General features: G+C 38.6%; 1 protein-coding gene across 3 annotated transcripts in view; it reads right to left on the bottom strand.

Moving 5' to 3' along the window:
- SH3D19 (SH3 domain containing 19) overlaps window positions 1-19,734 on the bottom strand; it is an 81,984-nt gene that overhangs the window by 11,463 nt on the left and 50,787 nt on the right. For 2 of the 3 annotated variants that reach the window (XM_063310205.1, XM_063310207.1), the window contains 8 exons: window positions 18,585-18,688; window positions 11,710-11,768; window positions 7,528-7,786; window positions 6,470-6,538; window positions 5,260-5,332; window positions 4,596-4,726; window positions 2,761-2,819; window positions 1,012-1,199 (listed from right to left, as the gene is read on the bottom strand). In XM_063310205.1, coding sequence (XP_063166275.1) covers window positions 1,012-1,199; window positions 2,761-2,819; window positions 4,596-4,726; window positions 5,260-5,332; window positions 6,470-6,538; window positions 7,528-7,786; window positions 11,710-11,768; window positions 18,585-18,688 — 942 coding nt within the window. The remainder of the gene's footprint in view (window positions 1-1,011; window positions 1,200-2,760; window positions 2,820-4,595; window positions 4,727-5,259; window positions 5,333-6,469; window positions 6,539-7,527; window positions 7,787-11,709; window positions 11,769-18,584; window positions 18,689-19,734) is intronic. The other variant, XM_063310206.1, reaches the window with a different exon arrangement.

Raw genomic sequence — 19,734 nt, 5'->3', positions numbered from 1 at the left:
GTGTTATTTTTACCCTTTACATATTGGAAAAACCTAGTCACTGTGGTTAATAAACTGTAACTGACAGATTTATAAATTGTATAGTCCATTTTATCATTAAATCAGCTCAGGGTGTTCAGTGAATCCAGCCAGTTATTTAACAAAGCAGGGTTACATCATGTTTTACTGTGATATGTTACCCCAATCACAGACTCCCTGTCCTTAAAAGACTTACATATATGCATCTCAGCTTGCATTAACCCTCTAAAAACGGCAGAGGATGTTTCTCTGAATAAGTCTGAATTATATTGGTACAATATAATTGTACAAAGCAAACATAATTGTTTCTTCACATAATTTGATCCACTATAAAAATTCTATTGTATCCCACCCTGGCACTGCTTTTAAAAGGAAAAAAAACCCCTAAGCAGTATAGAAAATGGACTGTAGACGTGAGACAGTGCATTTCAGCAAAAGTTATGTTAGTACAGATATGTTTTAGGATGGCTGTTCTCAAATTGCCTTGTAAACTAACATAAGATGAAGCATGTGATTTGTGACATTCTTTGACCCAAGTATTTCAGGGACTATACAATCTTAGGATTGAATGATAAGACACAGTGCACTGAATGGTTCCTTAATAAAACCTAACACTGGTGTATCACACACATGCATACAACAGTCAATGTAAAATTTTGTAGAAGTGCTATTATTCTGCTTATACTGTATTCTTTCAGTGTGTACCTGTAGCATACATATGTTTAACATTGTGCTTTCATGTGAAGACAGGCACATCATGACCAATAACACAACAACATGCAAGGAATACTGATTTATATAATGTATAAAATACCAATGAAGAAGGCTAGAATTTCTAACACTATGGTTTTTGGTATGTGTTCTTCTATATGCAAAACAAACATCTGACTAGCTGCATTATTAAATAGCACATTTTGGACACGTTAGTTATCTACTGTGAGATGCTGTTTTTTGTTCGCTAGTTGGTTAGCTGTTTGTTTTGTTTGTTTTTACCTGATTCAGATAGATCTTCGATAACTTCCACAAAGTTTAAGGGAAAAATTCCAGAAGTACCTCTCAGTTCTCCTTTGGCCCATTCTTCAGTGACATACCCCTTCAAAATAATAATTTCACCTTCTGAAAAACTTAATTCATCTTTCTGGTCTCCAATGTATTCAAATCTAGCTCTACATCTTGGGCCTCTGAAATAACAGCAAATGAAGAAAAAATAGTAAAGGGAAAAATATCATTCATTCATTCTTTTCTCTTCACTTATTCTTCTGAGCCCACTGCACTAAATATATTCACTACTGATACAAAAAACAGTAAAATCATTTTACATCATTTAGACCCATATTTTTATATTTTTTGTTAGATCTGTATCACATTTTTCATCCAGAAATTCAAAGTATACACTGCACTATTTCCTTTTTCTTTTTGCCACAACATATATATTTCTATCATATATCTGTATCTGTAGTAGATATAGAAAAAAAATCTTCACAGTAAATAAAAACATTTTTTCTCACATGATTCAAGGATTAGTACAGCTAGTCCATTACTGACCATTCATTCAGCAACCATTTGGAGTTATGACGGTGCTGAAAAAATAACTTTACAGCCCATTTACAACCTTCGTAGCATCCCTCAGTCAGTACGTGTTGTCCCGCGACTGACCTGACCTGGGGTTGTTTCTTCCCCTCACTTGCAGAGCAGAGAGAATGGAGAGGAAGCAATTGCAAGACAGTAAGTTGTTTGCTTTTATACACATCAAAAGCAATTCGATCATGCCAGCAGCTTGGGACTGGGAGCTGAGGGCGCACTATGCAAACAGCTTACAGCACTCTCTTGAAAGCTCTTCCTCTCCTATCGCTCCACTCTGCGAAGTGGGGGGGAGAGAAAAAATACAATTTCTGTAGGCAATCTCTCCTTTGCCTGACCCTCTCCCCCACCCCTCCAGCAGAGCAGAGAGATTGGAGAGAAAGATTTCAAGAACGTAAGCTGTTTGCTCTTCTAAACATCGAGAGCAAAGCGATCACACCAGCAGCGGGGAAAGGGTCAGGCAAAGGAGAGATGAAAACTTATTAATGTCAGTCTCCAAAACACTTGAGATATGCCATTTACCAATTATCTTAGTAATTACAAGAGAAACTAACATTTATATTGTACACACAAACGTTACTGTTCTTTACCTTACATTAACATTGCTTTTGACAAATGAGTAGATAACTGCTTTTTAAAAAATAGTTTTAAACACACAGAAAACAGCTTTCATTAAATAATTTTTCCAACTGGGCAAGCCATCCAAACCCTAAATATTTAAACACCCATTTGAAATCCTTAAAGTAAACAATCCTTTTACATTGTTTCATAATATACTATGCACTGGTGAGAGCCACTTTATCGTAGTGGTTGAGGCACTGGGCTAGAAACTGGGAGACTGAGTTCTAGTCCTGCCTTAGGCATGAAGCCAGCTGGGTGACCTTGGGCCAGTCACTCTCTCTCAGTCCTAGGAAGAAGGCATTGGCAAACCACTTCCAAAAATCTTGCCAAGAAAACTGCAGGGACTTCTCCAGGCAGTCTCTGAGAATAGGACATGATCGAATGGATTTCAAAAAATGCAGTGGTATGCTATTTTGTAATTCCCTTTTCAAGAATTATTCTGAGTTTGAAGTCTCAGAGTCAAAATTCAAGCCAGAATATCCTTATATGAATGGAAAATAAATGTGCATGTGCAAAGTCAACACTTCTATGAAAACTTACACAATATTGGATGGTGAAAACTGCTCTTCTTTCCAGCTGTTTTCTCCTGGAATATCAATCTAGGAAAGAGACAATAGGAACATTTAATTATTTCATCTAGAAGAATGCACACAGACACTGTGGGAACATCCCTGTGCCTTTCAAAACACCTTTGGTCTTTGCTTCTGAACAGCAGGCCTAATTTTTATCAAACTTGCTTGGTTAAACTGCAGTTCTAACTATACCTCTTCATATGGAAATGCTGAACAGTTACAATAATTCAGTAAGAGGTTTGCTTTGTTGTCATTCTTCAGTCAGTATACTAGAATATACATCAAAGTCATACTTCCTTTTTTTTTTTTCATTTCTTGGCCCTAACTGCAAATTTTATGCTAACATCGCTCTCTTGGTCATAAAATGAATAAAATCAAGACTATTTGTAATTATATTACAAATTAGACACTGCAGTCTGTTATGCATTTTTTCACACCACAGTGGTTAGCATTGTTATTCAAACATTATACATTTCAGGACTCTGATTTTTTACATATCATCACCAAAAAATATGTGTCTCAAATTCTACCGTTTTATTCATACAAAAGAAGAAATTTAAGAATCTGATTGTATTAATACACTACCCAAAGTCTCTAGTGCAATACTTTCAATATTTCATACTTGCTAAACAGCCCACGGCTGTCCCTGACAGCAGGAACTCTAGCAACCACACTCTTAAAAACACTGTGGCCAGGTAGAAAAAGAAAAAGAAAAAAATGTTTTACAAATGCTGCAGCTTTCTGAGAAATTCTGGGAAAGCTTGGACTAAGTCAGTTGATAAATTAAAATGACAACTGAGAGTGGAGGGACAACATCAGGGAAAAAGCATTTCAAAGACTTCACTTTAATTAACTCACTATAACGGAAACTAAAAATTCCTATTTCAGTTTCCAAAATTCTCTATTTATAACAGACTAACACTGAAGATACCTTAGTGAATTCCATGTTACTCTTGCTTCCTTAGTCATGTCAGCTAGGTGAGGTTTGACACTTTGTACTATCATTGAGGATAGCACCACACAGAACGGGAAGCAATGATTTAGTTGTGAGGTAGTTAGTGCTATCCCAGTGTAGCTGAAACTAAGCACAGGTCCTCCTCATCTGTTCCTCTAGTGAATCTTTCAATCAGAAATAGCCCCCAAAGCTATCTGTCTCTTTTCCTCTCTGTCTCTCTCTCTCTTCCTTTGGAGAAATGCTACTCCCATCCAAAATAACCACCTTTCCAATCCTGGATCTGAGGAACAGTATGTCATGAAGTCCATTTCTAGCTCCACGCAACCGTCAAGTAACTGACATCTTCATACTGATGACACTGCACTCTAAATCTCTGGATGATCACAGATTGAACAGTGTCCCTTAAAAGCTATTTAATTTTTCATGACTTTTCTGAACATTACAAACTTTCATTGATGAATCACTTACATGTGGTCATAATATTGAAATGGAGCCATGGAAAACAACCATATCAGATACACCAAGGAGAAATCCAAAAGCAAAACTGCTGTGGTGATATACTGCACTACATACCCTGGTTAATGTATGAGCGCACTAGAATTAAGTAAAGGATATGTTCTCACTTAATTTCAAATTATCATGAAAATGAAAACCATAAAGAGCAAGTCAGTTGCAAATTTAAACAGATTTGCTGCATCTCACAAAGAAGTTGATATCTGCTTTGTGCACTCAAGCAAGATTTATCTACATGATGTGCTCAATAAAATGCACAGGGGAAAAATTAAATTAGAACTTAAATATGAACCCAGATGGAATGCACTATATTTCACTTGAAGTGGCCTACTTACAATAACTTTGACAAAGCTAGCAGGAAAAATCCCGGTGCGGTTCTTGCATTTTCCTCTGTACCACTCATCGTCTATTTTTTCCAGAAGAAAAACAGTCTCTCCAGTACTAAGGTCCAAATCATCAGTATGTTCTATGGAGAAATAAAAATCAAAACTGTTTCTGTTGATGGCTGATCTATCAAATAAAAAGTAAAATCTCACTCAAGCTGAGCTGAATTTCTGGTAGCTACATTACATAAATATAGGCCAGAGGAACAGGCAGCTAACAGCATTAAAGGTAATTATGAAAGGGATAATGAGTTTTGCTAAGGAGTACAAAAAGACAGAGATGAGACTTTCTGCAGGGAAGAAAGCAACCTAAGCAGAAAAAACAAAGAAAAAACAGAAGTGAAATCATTGAAGACAGAAGCTTCAAGCACCTGCTAGCATCTCTCTCCCCGCTGTCCCCCCAGTCAAGGAATATGCCAGAAGCAGTCCTGAAGAAAGGCTTCTGAATTTAATGTCAGGACATGGCAACTGCCCTTTAACAACTAGCAAGCCTTAAGATCACAATGACCAAGGGATTCAATTTCTAGCATATCAGCTATACTTCAGAAAGTAAACCAAAGTATATTAAGAATCATTTAAAAAAATGTATTTCCATTTGCTTGTTGTCACTTCTTACCTGCTATGAAATTATGCAGCACTATCGCATGTGGAACACTTGAATCGCTAATCTTCCGCATATTAGCTGAATCCTTAAAAACACAAAAGATTTAAAAATTATGATAATTGATACCCTATGATTTCTTGAGTCATAAGAAATCATAGGGTATCAATTATCTTTCTTAATTGATACTGAACTGCTATTTGGAACATTCATTGCTGAGTAAAATACTCTCTTCACTGATTTCCAATACAAGATGCAACATTTTATTTATTTATTTTTATTTATCAATCAAATTTATCACCGCCCATCTCCCAAAAGGGACTCTGGGTGGTTTACAATAAAACATAAATAAGAAAAATATAAAACTGTAAAATACTATAATACATAATAAAATAAATATGATAAAAACCCCAATGGCTGGAAGTTCTCTGCGATTTGCAAGCAGAACAGGGTCATTCTAAGAAACTAACCATCCCCAGGACTCTCTCCCGCCCCAGGCATGATAACAGAACCAGGTCTTTAGTTGTTTCCTAAAGTCCAGGAGGGAGGGAGCCAATCTCACATCCCTGAAAGCTATGGGCAGTCAGTCAATCTGGATTTTAATACAGCCAATCTTACTGAAAATTAGAGATCTTAATCTGCTTTGTGTACTTTAATTTAAATATTTCCAAGGAAGATTTATTCCTCCTTGCTTGGGATATTTTCTAATTCTTCTAGATGCTAATGTTATAATACTGTCAGTGACACTGAATCCCTTTCATAATAGATACTGTTCCAACACACGACATGTTTTTGGAAGAAGTTTTGTTTGTTCAGTTCATGTGCCACCTCAATCATCCAAGGAACTCTTATTAAATCTTAGATGGAGTCCACCATGATAAGAAACTTAACAAGCCACTTACTATACTGGGAAAATTGTATTTGGGATTGGGCTGTACCAAATGTATTCCAGGCAGTATTGTATGCCTAGAATAATGTTTAATTATTGAAATTCGTATCTGTTGTTTGCTTTTCACACCCAGTGGAGTTATTACAGTATTTGCATTTGGGATAACTGAACTTTGCCAGTTTCTTCTCCATTTTGGCATTCTATGCAGCTATTCTCAACTTGGTCCACCATTACAAGTACATCTCCACACTTTAAAATTACAAAAAGTTAGCAGATTAATGGCTAAGCATACTACATGTACTCATATACATCCACAGATGTAAGAATCAGCATTACCTTGCAAGAGAGATGTCCAGCATTTTGAGAAGAAATTTCTTCCTTAGCAATCCCCTGAGGCACAGGAAGCTTAAAACAAATTATTTGCATTTCAGTCAAAAATAACTTCTGACAATCTAATATACATGTTCATACTTTATTATTTATCATGAAGAAAATTTATTCAAGTATTACATGACATTTTCTTTACTTGCATTCATGTTGGTGATCCAAACGAACCAGTTAATCCTACAACTAGTTAATTCCAGTTTTTCGTTCATAAAATGAGAGACCCCCGATCTGAATTTTCTTCAAGGTTGCTATATTCCTTTTAGTTCCATAGGTGAATAGTTGTTGGTGGATAATCACTGATGGCAGACACTCCACACTGACTCAGTTACCTTATTTGTTACTTGATAAATTTCAAGCACTGACACTTGCCCAAACAGCTACAATGTTAGTTCTGATTTAAATTAACCTTTCCTCAACTAAAGATGTAAACTGGTCCATTTTATATCAGGAAAAGGCAAACTGTTTGCTGTGGGGACCACACTTGGGTTTTATTTCCTTCCTGAGTTGTTCAAGGGCCATGTTGGTATGTTATGAAAAATCAACATGACTGGGTTTTTTTTAGGGAAGTTTGCATTAAAAAAAAAAATGAATATAGAGTGCCCTAAGACTGTGCAAGGCTTAAGGCAGCCATTTATTCAATTAACCCACCCAAACACCCTGCCAAAGCAGGGTCTAAAACTTTCAGGTGTATCTATGTTAAAATACCCCAAAGTTGGGGGGAAATAGGTATCTGGAGGTACCTATTATAGGTCTATGGAGACAGAAGACAGGAGGAACCTACCTGCTATTCCACCAAAATGACATTAAATTCTATATCCCAAAAGGGAGAAAAATGGTGGGAGAGTCTAGAAAGCTCAAGTGCCACCAGAAGTGATGTCCGGAAACATGACATACTTTATTTGCTGAACTCTTATACAGTTTAAAATCAGTTTGCCTATTCTTTTAAATAAGAGATACGCAAAGTCACATCTCTCTCTGGTGAAACCAAAATGCATTAATCTTCTCACCATGTATTTATTGTATAGAGGATGACCTGGCTTGGGTCGAGGGGGTAAAACTGAGCCATGATTTTTAAAAATATCACTCTTTGTTTTCTTGATTCCTAATCCAAGCATGCTAGGTTTCTTATGGAGTGACACATCAGATGATGAGCGTGGAAATCTATCAGCATGTGATGAAGTTTTGGTAGATTTTGGTGGTGGTGGTCTTCCTGGGGCACCTTTAGGTGGAGAAGGTCGAGCCGGTATGATTTTCCCCTCAACGGGTCTAGAAATTATGAAGAAAGCATAATATTAGAAAACACAGTAATATTTCAATTATATTAAAAATGAACACTGAATTATTAAAAATTCATAGACTGATTATGTGCCATCAAGTAATTTTCAACTCCTAGTGACCACACAGATAATTTTCTCCAAGATGATCTATCCATAACCTGTTCTTTCAAGTCTCCCTATGGTGCACTCATCACCACTGTAACCAAGTCCATCTACCCTGCTGCTGGACGTCCTCTTCTTTTCTTCCCTTCCACCTTTCCCAGCATTAGAGCCTTTTCCAGAGAGCTAGGTCTTTGCATAACGTGTCCTAAGTAGGATAATTTGAGCCTGGTCATTTGTGTCTTGAGTGAGAACTCTGGGTTGATTTGTTGGATGATCCACAGTATTCTCAGGAGTCTTCCCCAATACCATACTTAAAAGCCATCAATACTCTTCCTATCCTGCTTCTTTAAAGTCCAACTTTCACTTCCATAGAGTGTCACAGGGAATACCATGGCTTGCATGATTCCGATCTTTGTAGGTACAGTATACAGTCAGGACCAGAAATTGGAACAAGGATAACTGTTTTGGCATTTAGCCTCTGTATACCACCACGTTCAATGTGGTGGTGTACAGAGGCCAAATGCCAAAACAGTTATCCTTGTTCCAATATTTCTGGTCCTGACTGTAGATGCATCACAGGTTTTGAATTATCTTTTCCAAGGACTTCATGGCTGCTCTACCAAGTGCTAATCTGTGGTGTATTTCTTGACTGTTCCTTTACCGTTTATGGTTGATCATAAAAGGTGGAAGCTATCCACTACTTTAATACCTTCATTTTCAGTTCTAAGGTTGGTTGTTCTACCTGTTGTCATTAGTTTGGTCTTCTTTATATTTAATTTTAGTCCCATTTTTTTCACTGTGTACTTTGACTTTTAGTACTAGGGCTTGCAGATCCTTTACATTTTTGGCTATCAGGATAGTGTCATCAACATAGCACAGGTTATTGATGTTTTCTCCTCCAATTTTAAAACCACACTCATCTTCCAATCCAGGTTCCCTTACTACATACTGTAGGTTGAATAAATAAGGGGAGAGTATGCAGCCTTGTCTCACTCCTTTGTCAACCTGGAGCCAATCTGTTTCCCCATGTTCTGTCCACACTGTGGCTTCCTGACCTGCATATACTGTAAGTTTCTCATGAGGACAATGAGATGTTCTGGGATTCCCATTTTTCTGAGCACTTTCCACAGCTTGATGTGATCAACACAAATGCCTTTCTATAATCGATGAAGCATATACTGACTTCTTTTTGGCATTCTTTGGCTTTTTCAATTACCCAGCATATATCAGCAATAATGTCTTATGTTCCTCAGCCTTTTCTAAAGCCAGCTTGAACATCTGGCATCTCTTTTTCCATGTAGGGCTCTAATCTGTGTTGGATGATCCTAAGCATTATTTTGCTAGCATGGGATATTAAGGATATTGTACTTTTTTTGGTATTGGGATGTAGCTTGACCTCTTCTAATTGGTTGGTCACTGTGTTGTTCCCCAGATTTGCTAGCATAGCTTCATTAGAACTTGACTGATTCTTCTTTTGCTGCTTGCCATATTTCAGTGGACATCCATCAGTTCCTGTAGCCTTCTGACTTGGTGCTGATCTTACTTCATCTTCTAGTTCTAGATGTTCTTGTAAGTAGGAGATACCTTCTAGGTTATCTTGGATGTTGACATCTCTACTGTATAGTGTTTCAGTATATTCCTTCCATCTTCCTTTGATCTCCTTTGACTTGGTTACTATCTTTCATTGACATCCTTCAGCATACCAATTCAAGGTTGGAACCTCCTAAGTTCAGAGCTGTTTTGAAAGACTTTCCTTGTTTTTCTGTTTGCTTCCCTCTTCAATTTCTTTACAGATGTTGTTGTAATACTGCCCCTTGTCTCTTCTAACAGCTCTTTGAAACTCTTAAGTTCCTTTCTGAGATTTTTCTCTTTCTTGGCTTTGGGTTCTCTTCTCTTCTCGCCAGTTTCCATGGTTTGTTCTGACATGCAGTTTACTTTCTTGTCTTTCTTCATTTTTGGAAGTCTCTTTTCACATTCATCCATAACAACTTATTTTAAGTTCATTTCATAATTCCTCTGGTTTTCTATCAATGAAGTTCAGTACTTCAAAGTGGTTCCTGATGTTCTCCTTGAAAATGGTGGGTATATGTTCAATATCATATCATGGAAACTGACTGGCTTTCTTCTTCTTCAGCTTGCACATGAGCAGTTTGTGATCTGTTCCATAGTCAGCACCTGGCTATGTCCTTGACATTACAATTGAGCTTCTCCACCTCCTTTTAGCAATAATATAGTGAATATGCTTTCTATATACTCCATCTGGTGATGTCCATGTATAGAGGCATCATTTTGGTTGTTTGAAGACAGCGCCAGCTATGAAGAAATTACTACAGTGGCAGAAGTTGCTAAGTTGATCTCCTGCTTCATTTTGGTTTCCCTAGTCATACAATCCAACTACATTTTCACTGGCATTCCAGTCTCCAATCACAGGAGCACATCTTCCTTGCATGTTCTGTCGATTTCAAATTGAACCTGATCATAGAAGTCATTAACCTCCTCTTCTTCTGCATCAGTGGTTGGAACATAAATTTGAATAATCACCATATTAAAGGGTTGTCCATGAAGTCTAATCAGTATCATATGCTCATTGATTGCATTGTAGCCAAATACTGTTCTTGCTATATGCTTCCTAAGTATAAAAGCAAGTTTTTAAAAAGCTTCTTTCCTTATTATTATTATTATTATGGATTATGGATTATATTATGGATTTTCTGTGAGTTTTTAATTTTATATATGGATAGCAAATATAAAATTAAAGACTCATAATACAGAAGGGAGCTCTGGATAATTAATCCAACCTTCTCATAAACTGAAATTACCATTCTTGCTGATCAATCTTTATTATAGATAAGTAACAAGTAATACTGATCCTCATTAAAGAGTTTTTTTAAGAATCTGCCAAGGGCACTAGATGTATTGCATCCAAGCTGAGTGAAATGCTGTGTCAGAGGATCAGTGATTGGCTTCTTAGTAAACTATATTCTTACTCATAATATCTGGCTCAACAGTCTCTGTTCTGTAAAAAATAAAATAAAATTCAAATGCCTGAAAATGAAATGCAAAGACTATCCTACATGGAAAGCTATGGATGAAACAGCTCTCCACATAGCTAGGCAATCTCAATCAAGGAAGCACAGTGCAAAAAGGTTTGCATTGGCTTGACAAAAGCCATCAGAATGCCATTGGAAGCAACTTCATCCGGTTAGCTTCCCATGTTCAACAGCTGGCGTACTGTTTCTTTTTCTAAGTAATGTAATACGTTAGTTTGCCTTGTGCAATCTGTTAACCAGACTGAAATATACATAAAGGGTTCGTTAAAATTAAAATTGGGGAGCTACTTTGGGTGACAACAAACAATGATTTACTACAAGATACTCTGCTGTAACTTCTTAATATACAATTATATACTAGCTGCTAAAGAAAAAGATACTGTGAATGGGTCAGACTGTCCATGTAATTATTTCCATCTTCTGAGGTGAAATAAGAAAACAATCAATATAATCTATAGTCCATATAAATTTTAAATAATTGTGGGATATTTTATATTTTGCTACTGTACTGGGTGAGTAGAGGACATAAGCAAGGCAAACATTACAATAGTAAGTATTCTGTCAGTGAACTTAATGTGGAAATAATCTACCATATGAAAGCAAGGTATAAATACACCTCTAGTTTCTTAACTGGTAACCATGACTAGTAATGTAACAATGTAAAACTATACAACTAACATTAACGTTATAACGGTAACAGAATATGTACTGCACAACACAGACTCTTCCCTCTACCACTGCTGATCATTTTGATACTCACCTTGGAGGCAGAACAGGGACATTCTTGAATGGCTGTATCAAGCTAGGCTGTTCAGGTTCCTATCAAGGCATTAAATGTTGTTATTACTATTTTGACAAAAAAAATGGTTTTTAGAATTTTTATTATACACATTTCTTGGCAACATTTTCAGAGGGGTTTGTCACTGCCTTCTTCCTAGGGATGAGAGAGGGTGACTGGCCCCAAATCACTCAGCTGGCTTCATGCTTAAGGTAGGACTAGAACTCACAGTCTCCCAGTTTCTAGCCTAGTGCTTTAACTATTACACCAAACTTGCTCTTGTGTATGCACAGGTAATCCTCAAGTTATGACTGCAGTTGGGACTGGAATTTCCATCACTAAGTGATGTAGTCGTAAAATGCAATGTCACATAACCGCATTGGTTAGCAATGGCTATCCCAGCACTCCCCAATGCAGTTGTTAAGTGAGGATTGTGGGTGTCAGTGGGGAAGCTGGCAGGAAGTTGCAAGTCCCAGGAGGTTCGCTGGCAAGTGGGTAAGTGGCTGCTGCCAAGTGGGAGAGGGAGCAAGGGAGTGTACAAGTGGCTGGGAAGATGCCGCGCTAACACAGTGAGGCTTGGGGAGGTTGGGGAGGACGTGTGGGTGGCCAGCGAGGTGCAAGCGCAGAAGGGCTGGGGGAGAGTGCACAGGTGGGGGAGACTTACCCAAGCAACTTGCAACCTTCCCCACTGACTACACTTGTGGAAAGCTGGAAGGGAAACTCTCAAATCATAATCACGGGACTATGGGATGCTGCAACCGTAAGTGCAAGCCAGTTGACAAGCACCCAGATCGCAATCTCGTGACCATGGAGGTGTTGAGACAGCCAGAATTTCGAGGAGCAGTCGTAACCACTACTCATTCAGTGTCGTCTAGATCGCTGTAACAATTTTTGTGTGTGTAAAAGGATCTTTTCCCTTACATATTATAGATAGGCTTCTGCATGACACTACAGTATACTACTTGGTTGTGTGGTAGCCAAGAATCTGAAAGGAAATTCCACGCTTGAGGAAAATTTTCTGCTATTGAGGAGATAGTGATAGAGATAGAGAATTCAGCCCGGATTTATCCTTACCCAAAAGAGTTATGTTTACATCTAGCCAGAAGTGAAAGGCTCCTGTTTGGAGAAGAACATTTAGTGACAATTTTCTCCAACAGTTCCTACCTTCAGCAGTCCCAGAGTCAGCCCCCTCACTCACACACACAGGAACATATATACTGTTTGAGAGGGCTCTCCAATGCTTCAGTAAAGCATGGAAGAGGTGTTGTGGGTTACAACAGGGGATCTGAGTGAACTGCTGCTGTGTTCCCTTCCTTCAGTAGCTCCCTTCCTCTAGTAGCTGCACAATTTCACTAAGGTGACATCTGTACCCAAACGTAGTAATTATTGTAGAATCTTAAGAGATCTCTGTTCAATTCAACCAATATAAACTGGCCAATTTTCCAAAACAAATATTAAATTACCAGTCATAACAAACCACCTTTAAGAACTCTCTTTAGACTCCTTTTTCCTAGCAGAAGATGTGCCATAGCATACTACAATTCTAGCTCCATTGTCTTCAGCAATTTTTGTTGTTTATTCGTTTAGTTGCTTCTGACTCTTCGTGACTTCATGGACCAGCCCACGCCAGAGCTTCCTGTCGGTCGTCAACACCCCCAGCTCCCCCAGGGATGAGTCCATCACCTCTAGAATACCATCCATCCACCTTATCCTTGGTCGGCCCCTCTTCCTTTTGCCCACCACTCTCCCTAGCATCAACATCTTCTCCAGGCTGTCCTGTCTTCTCATTATGTGGCCAAAGTATTTCAGTTTGGCCTTTAATATCATTCCCTCAAGTGAGCAGTCTGGCTTTATTTCCTGGAGGATGGACTGGTTGGATCTTCTTGCAGTCCAAGGCACTCTCAGAATTTTCCTCCAACACCACAGTTCAAAAGCATCGATCTTCCTTCTCTCAGCCTTCCTTATGGTCCGGCTCTCGCAGCCATATGTTACTACAGGGAACACCATTGCTTTAACTATGCAGGCCTTTGTTGTCAGTGTGATGTCTCTGCTCTTAACTATTTTATTGAGATTTGTCATTGCTCTTCTCCCAAGGATTAAGCGTCTTCTGATTTCCTGACTGCAGTCAGCATCTGCAGTAATCTTTGCACCTAGGAATACAAAGTCTTTCACTGCTTCTACATTTTCTCCCTCTATTTGCCAGTTATCAATCAAGCTGGTTGCCATAATCTTGGTTTTTTTGAGGTTTAGCTGCAAGCCAGCTTTTGCACTTTCTTCTTTCACCTTCATCATAAGGCTCCTCAGTTCCTCTTCGCTTTCAGCCATCAAAGTGGTATCATCTGCATATCTGAGATTGTTAATGTTTCCTCCAGCGATTTTAACTCCAGCCTTGGATTCCTCAAGCCCAGCATGTTGCATGATGTGTTCTGCATACAAGTTGAATAGGTAGGGTGAGAGTATACAGCCCTGCCGTACTCCTTTCCCAATCTTAAACCAGTCCGTTGTTCCGTGGTCTGTTCTTACTGTTGCTACTTGGTCGTTATACAGATTCTTCAGGAGGCAGACAAGATGACTTGGTATCCCCATACCGCTAAGAACTTGCCACAATTTGTTATGGTCCACACAGTCAAAGGCTTTAGAATAGTCAATAAAACAGAAATAGATGTTTTTCTGAAACTCCCTGGCTTTTTCCATTATCCAGCGGATATTGGCACTTTGGTCCCTAGTTCCTCTGCCTTTTCTAAACCCAGCTTGTACATCTGGCAATTCTCGCTCCATGAATTGCTGAAGTCTACCTTGCAGGATCTTGAGCATTACCTTACTGGCATGTGAAATGAGTGCCACTGTTCGATAGTTTGAACATTCTTTAGTGTTTCCCTTTTTTGGTATGGGGATATAAGTGGATTTTTTCCAATCTGATGGCCATTCTTGTGTTTTTCAAATTTGCTGGCATATAGCACGCATTACCTTGACAGCATCATCTTGCAAGATTTTGAACAGTTCAGCTGGGATGCCGTCATCTTCTGCTTCCTTGTTATTAGCAATGCTTCTTAAGGCCCATTCAACCTCACTCTTCAGGATGTCTGGTTCTAGCTCACTGACCACACCGTCAAAGCTATCCCCGATATTGTTATCCTTCCTATACAGGTCTTCTGTATATTCTTGCCACCTTTTCTTGATCTCTTCTTCTTCTGTTAGGTCCTTGCCATCTTTGTTTTTGATCATACCCATTTTTGCCTGGAATTTACCTCTGATGGTTCTAATTTTCTGGAAGAGGTCTCTTGTCCTTCCTATTCTATTGTCTTCTTCCACTTCCACGCATTGCTTGTTTAAACATAATTCCTTATCTCTTCTGGCTAACCTCTGGAATTTTGCATTTAATTGGGCATATCTCCCCCTATCACTGTTGCCTTTTGCTTTCCTTCTTTCTTGGGCTACTTCTAGTGTCTCAGCAGACAGCCATTTTGCCTTCTTGGTTTTCTCTTTCTTTGGGATGTATTTTGTTGCCGCCACCTGAACAACGTTGCGAACTTCTGTCCAGAGTTCTTCTGGGACCCTATCTACTAAATCCAGTCCCTTAAATCTATTCTTCACCTCCACTGCATATTCCTTAGGAATATTAGTGAGCTCATATCTAGCTGATCTGTGGGTCTTCCCTGATCTCTTTAGTCTGATCCTAAATTGTGCAAGAAGAAGTTCGTGATCTGAACTACAGTCAGCTCCAGGCCTTGTTTTTACCGACTGTATAGATGTCCGCCACCTTTGGCTGCAAAGGATGTAGTCAATCTGATTTCGGTGTTGTCCATCTGGTGAAATCCATGTATAAAGCCGTCTCTTAGGTTGCTGGAAAAGAGTGTTTGTTATGCAGAGTGAGTTGTCTTGGCAAAATTCTATCAGCCTATGTCCTGCTTCGTTTTGTTCTCCCAGGCCATGCTTACCTGTAGTTCCAGGTGTCATTTGACTGCCCACCTTAGCATTCTCATCTCCCGTGATGAAAATAACATCTTTTAGGTGTGTTGTCCAGTAGGTGCTGCAGATCCTCACAGAACCGCTCTACTTCAGCTTCTTCAGCATCTGTGGTTGGGGCGTATATTTGGATCACTGTGATGTTAGATGGCTTGCCCTGAATTCGAATTGAGATCATTCTATCGTTTTTTGGATTGTATCCAAGCACTGCTTAGCCACTTTACTATTAATTATGAAGGCTACTCCATTTCTTCTGGGGTCCTCTTGTCCACAGTAGTAGATCTGGTGGTCATCTGATGTGAAGTGGCCCATTCCAGTCCATTTCAGTTCACTGACGCCCAAAATGTCTATCTTTAACCTTGACATCTCACCAATAACCACATCCAATTTGCCCTGGCTCATAGATCTTACATTCCAGGTTCCAATGGTGTGTTGATCCTTAGAACATTGGATTCGCCGTTCCCCACCAGCACCGTCGGCTGCTAGCCGTCCTTTCAGCTTTGAGCTAGCTGCGTCATCACATCTAGAGCTAGTTGAACTCATCCTCTGTTCCTCCCCAGTAGCATTTTGACCATCTTCCGACCTGGGGGTCTCATCTTCCGATGGTATACCGATGGTATATCTCTGGTTGTACTGATCCATTTAGTTCTCACAGCCAGAATACTGGGGTGGGTTGCCATTACCTTCCCCAGGGATCGCATTTAGTCTGACCTCTCTGTCATGACCTTCCCGTCTTGGGTGGCCCTTCATGGTTTAGCTCATGGCATCATTGAGGTGCTCAAGCTCCAGCAGCACGATCCTTAGCTGAAGGTCTTCAGCAAAGAGGTTTCTTTTTTGTGGATAAAACAAGAAGAAATGTACTTTCCTATATTCTAGAGGTGACGGACTCGTCCCTGGGGGAGCTGGGGGTGTTGACGACCGACAGGAAGCTCTGGCGTGGGCTGGTCCATGAAGTCACGAAGAGTCGGAAGCGACTAAACGAATAAACAACAACTTTCCTAGTCTTTTTTCATACTCAAGCAAAATAAAGTCCTGGGTATGGTTGTTTTCCCGTTAACCAAGCTATGTTTTGTATTCTATGTTTATCAACTTTCATTATTATCAATTGCTTCATTACTTCTTTATTACTTCCTCCTATAAATCTTTCTCATTAATGTCCATACACAGATTAAATAAAAGGTTGATTAAGTTTAACAGGTCATTTAATCGTTGACTAACAGAGAATAGCTATTTGACAATAAAATACTGTTGCTGTTCTTGGAAGAATTCCTTATTAGGAAAAAAAAGTACCACAAAATTCTTTCCTATAGGACTGGCTTTAGTTGGTATGCTGGGAGAGTGAAGAAAAAGGCAGAGGGTCTTATTTTCTAAAGAGAGATGGGAATTAGTCCATGTAAATCAGGTGGAAAAAAAAATCTTGACAGAACTTTGGAAAATACTGTACATTTCAATGATTGCAACTGCTGATATACAGAACCAGGAAACTACAAATGACAGGATGTGTTTTAATACCAAAAAATATACCCCAAAAAGCACCAGGTTTTATAGGCCCTAGAAAGCAGTGTTAAATACAGGGGGCAGAAAAGGCACAGGAACAGTCCCATACAGATGTAGTGGGGTATCAGTTATTTTAATTTTCTCCTGATCCTAGTATCGCCTTGGTGCATAGTGATGCTAAATTGGAGACACACCCTAAGATTAAAGAGATTATTTATTTTCTTTGTAAATTCTGAGTACTTTCAGTGCCAAGTAACTAAAAAACAATTTTAAATAATCCTATACAGACCAATGCAGTATCTGCAGAGTTCTGTGTTCCTTCTGATTTTTTCCCCTTTCTGCTCAGTGCTCAATGAACTCTGAATGATCTCAGTAAGAAAAATGAACACTTTGTTTAAACTTTCTGAAGAATCCCATAGATGTTTCAATAGATACGGCCTTTGTTTGTTGCAGCCTCTTGGAGCTTTTTTCAGCATTGGCAGGAAAGGGAAAGAATGAATTCTTTAAGAATGGGTCCATTTGGCTAATAAATGCAACAGTACAGGACTGCAAGAGCCTTCTTTTACAATTCCAAAGGTTAATGCTGAAAAGAGTACTGAAGCCTATGTTTCAGTATAATGTTGCTCAAAATGGGAATACAGCCCTGCACTGAGATTAAGTGACGGCTTTGTTGTTCCTTCACTGCAACTACTTGATGCTTCTAAATGGCAGAGATCCAAGCACTCCAAAGCAGAGGAACACCTCGACATGAGCAAGACAATCATCCCGCATGCCAATGCTGGTCTTGTTAAAAATGGACGAACCTTTCAATTCAATACATGGCATGGTTAAATGTCAAAAAGTACAAGATGGAATAGACAATTTCTTCAAAGTTTCAATGTTGTTGCATATGAGTGATTTGATAACACATAGTGCAAAACTAATATAGAATTATTTACTCTCTATGAAAGTTGGTTAGAATGACGCAAGACAACTACAGTAACTTAAGCAGGAGCTGGATAGGTTTCAATTCAAGGAATCTAAGGAATCTGAATTTATTTCTTTCAACATTCTAGCAGTTTTCTCACCTGTACCATTTTTTGGGAGGGGGGAGAGTACATAATTGGTGAACTGTGCTTATTAAGCATTGTAAGACTGTTAAACGACATTAAGCCAAAAATGCAGACAATCAACCACAATTCCTGCTTCATGTAGGAAAGCCAGAGCTAAAGCACATAGTAGATACCTCTGCTAGACTCCCATTAACACAGACTGCATTGCCTCTATAGAGAATTATTCTCAGTGGAAAGAGGTTTTTCTTAATGATTAATTAAAATAGTTCAGTGTTGTGGCTTCATTGTTTTTAATGCAATAGATAGACAGACAGACAGATGGATAGAACTAAAATGTACTACCTTTTTAATTATTTTGATGTTATTGGGTTTTCCAGTTGCAGATGTGTTCCCAATTGGTTTCTCTATAGGTAGTGGAGGAGGACTTTCCAGAATGTTGTTTAAAGCTGCAAAAATATTCATAATTTCCCAATATCAACAATCAAAATTCAGAGAGTATTGTATTTGTATTTGTATTTGTATTTGTATTTGTATTTGTATTGTATTGTATTGTATTGTATTGTATTGTATTGTATTGTATTGTATTGTATTGTATTGTATTGTATTGTATTGTATTGTATTGTATTGTATTGTATTGTATTGTATTGTATTGTATTGTATTGTATTGTATTGTATTGTATTGTATTGATCAAATTTTTATTACCTCCCATCTTCCCCACACAGGGGACCCTGGGCGGTTCACAATAAAAACAATTTAAAAGTTCAATAAAATCATAAATACAACCAATAATCAGTCAGCATAAAATGCAATAAAGTCCAAGCCATGGCGGATCTAATTCAAAGCATAAGGGAATAAAACCGGTCCCCGCAGAACTAGGGAATCAACCAGCCCCAAGAATGGCTCTTCCCCTCCCTATTCCAGGCAAGGCGACAAAACCAGGTCTTCAGCTGTTTTCTGAAGTCCAGGAGGGAGGGGGCTAACCTCATTTCTGGGGGAAGGATGTTCCAAAGGGCGGGAGCTGTTGCAGAGAAGGCCCGCCTCCTGGACCCCGCCAGATGGAGATATTAAAGAAAAGTTATTCTGCAAAAATATTCAATGGAAAAATATAACAGATCTCACTGATACAATATAACAGATCTCACTGATACAGTGGAATTGCACTACTGTACCTCTTTGAAAGTATAAATTCCATAATCTAACCGAGTATTTTTCAAACTCGGCAACTTTAAGATGTGTGCACTTCAACTTCCACAATTGTCCAGCCGGAGTTGAAGTCCACACATCTTAAAGTCCACACATCTTAAAGTTGCCAAGTTTGAAAAACACTGATCTAAACAAAGTATTTGATTGTTTTTAAGAGTACATGATTGGGAGATGCAGATTACTATAGATAAGGGTTTCTCAACCTGAGTTCCATGGAACCCTAGGGTTCTGTCAGAGGTAACTAGGGGTTCCTTGGGAGATCATGATTTATTTAAAAAATTATTTCAA

Source organism: Candoia aspera, chromosome 8 (assembly GCF_035149785.1).
Source record: "Candoia aspera isolate rCanAsp1 chromosome 8, rCanAsp1.hap2, whole genome shotgun sequence".
Classification (NCBI taxonomy): Eukaryota; Metazoa; Chordata; class Lepidosauria; order Squamata; family Boidae; genus Candoia; species Candoia aspera.
This window is presented reverse-complemented; position numbering and strand designations above follow the sequence as displayed.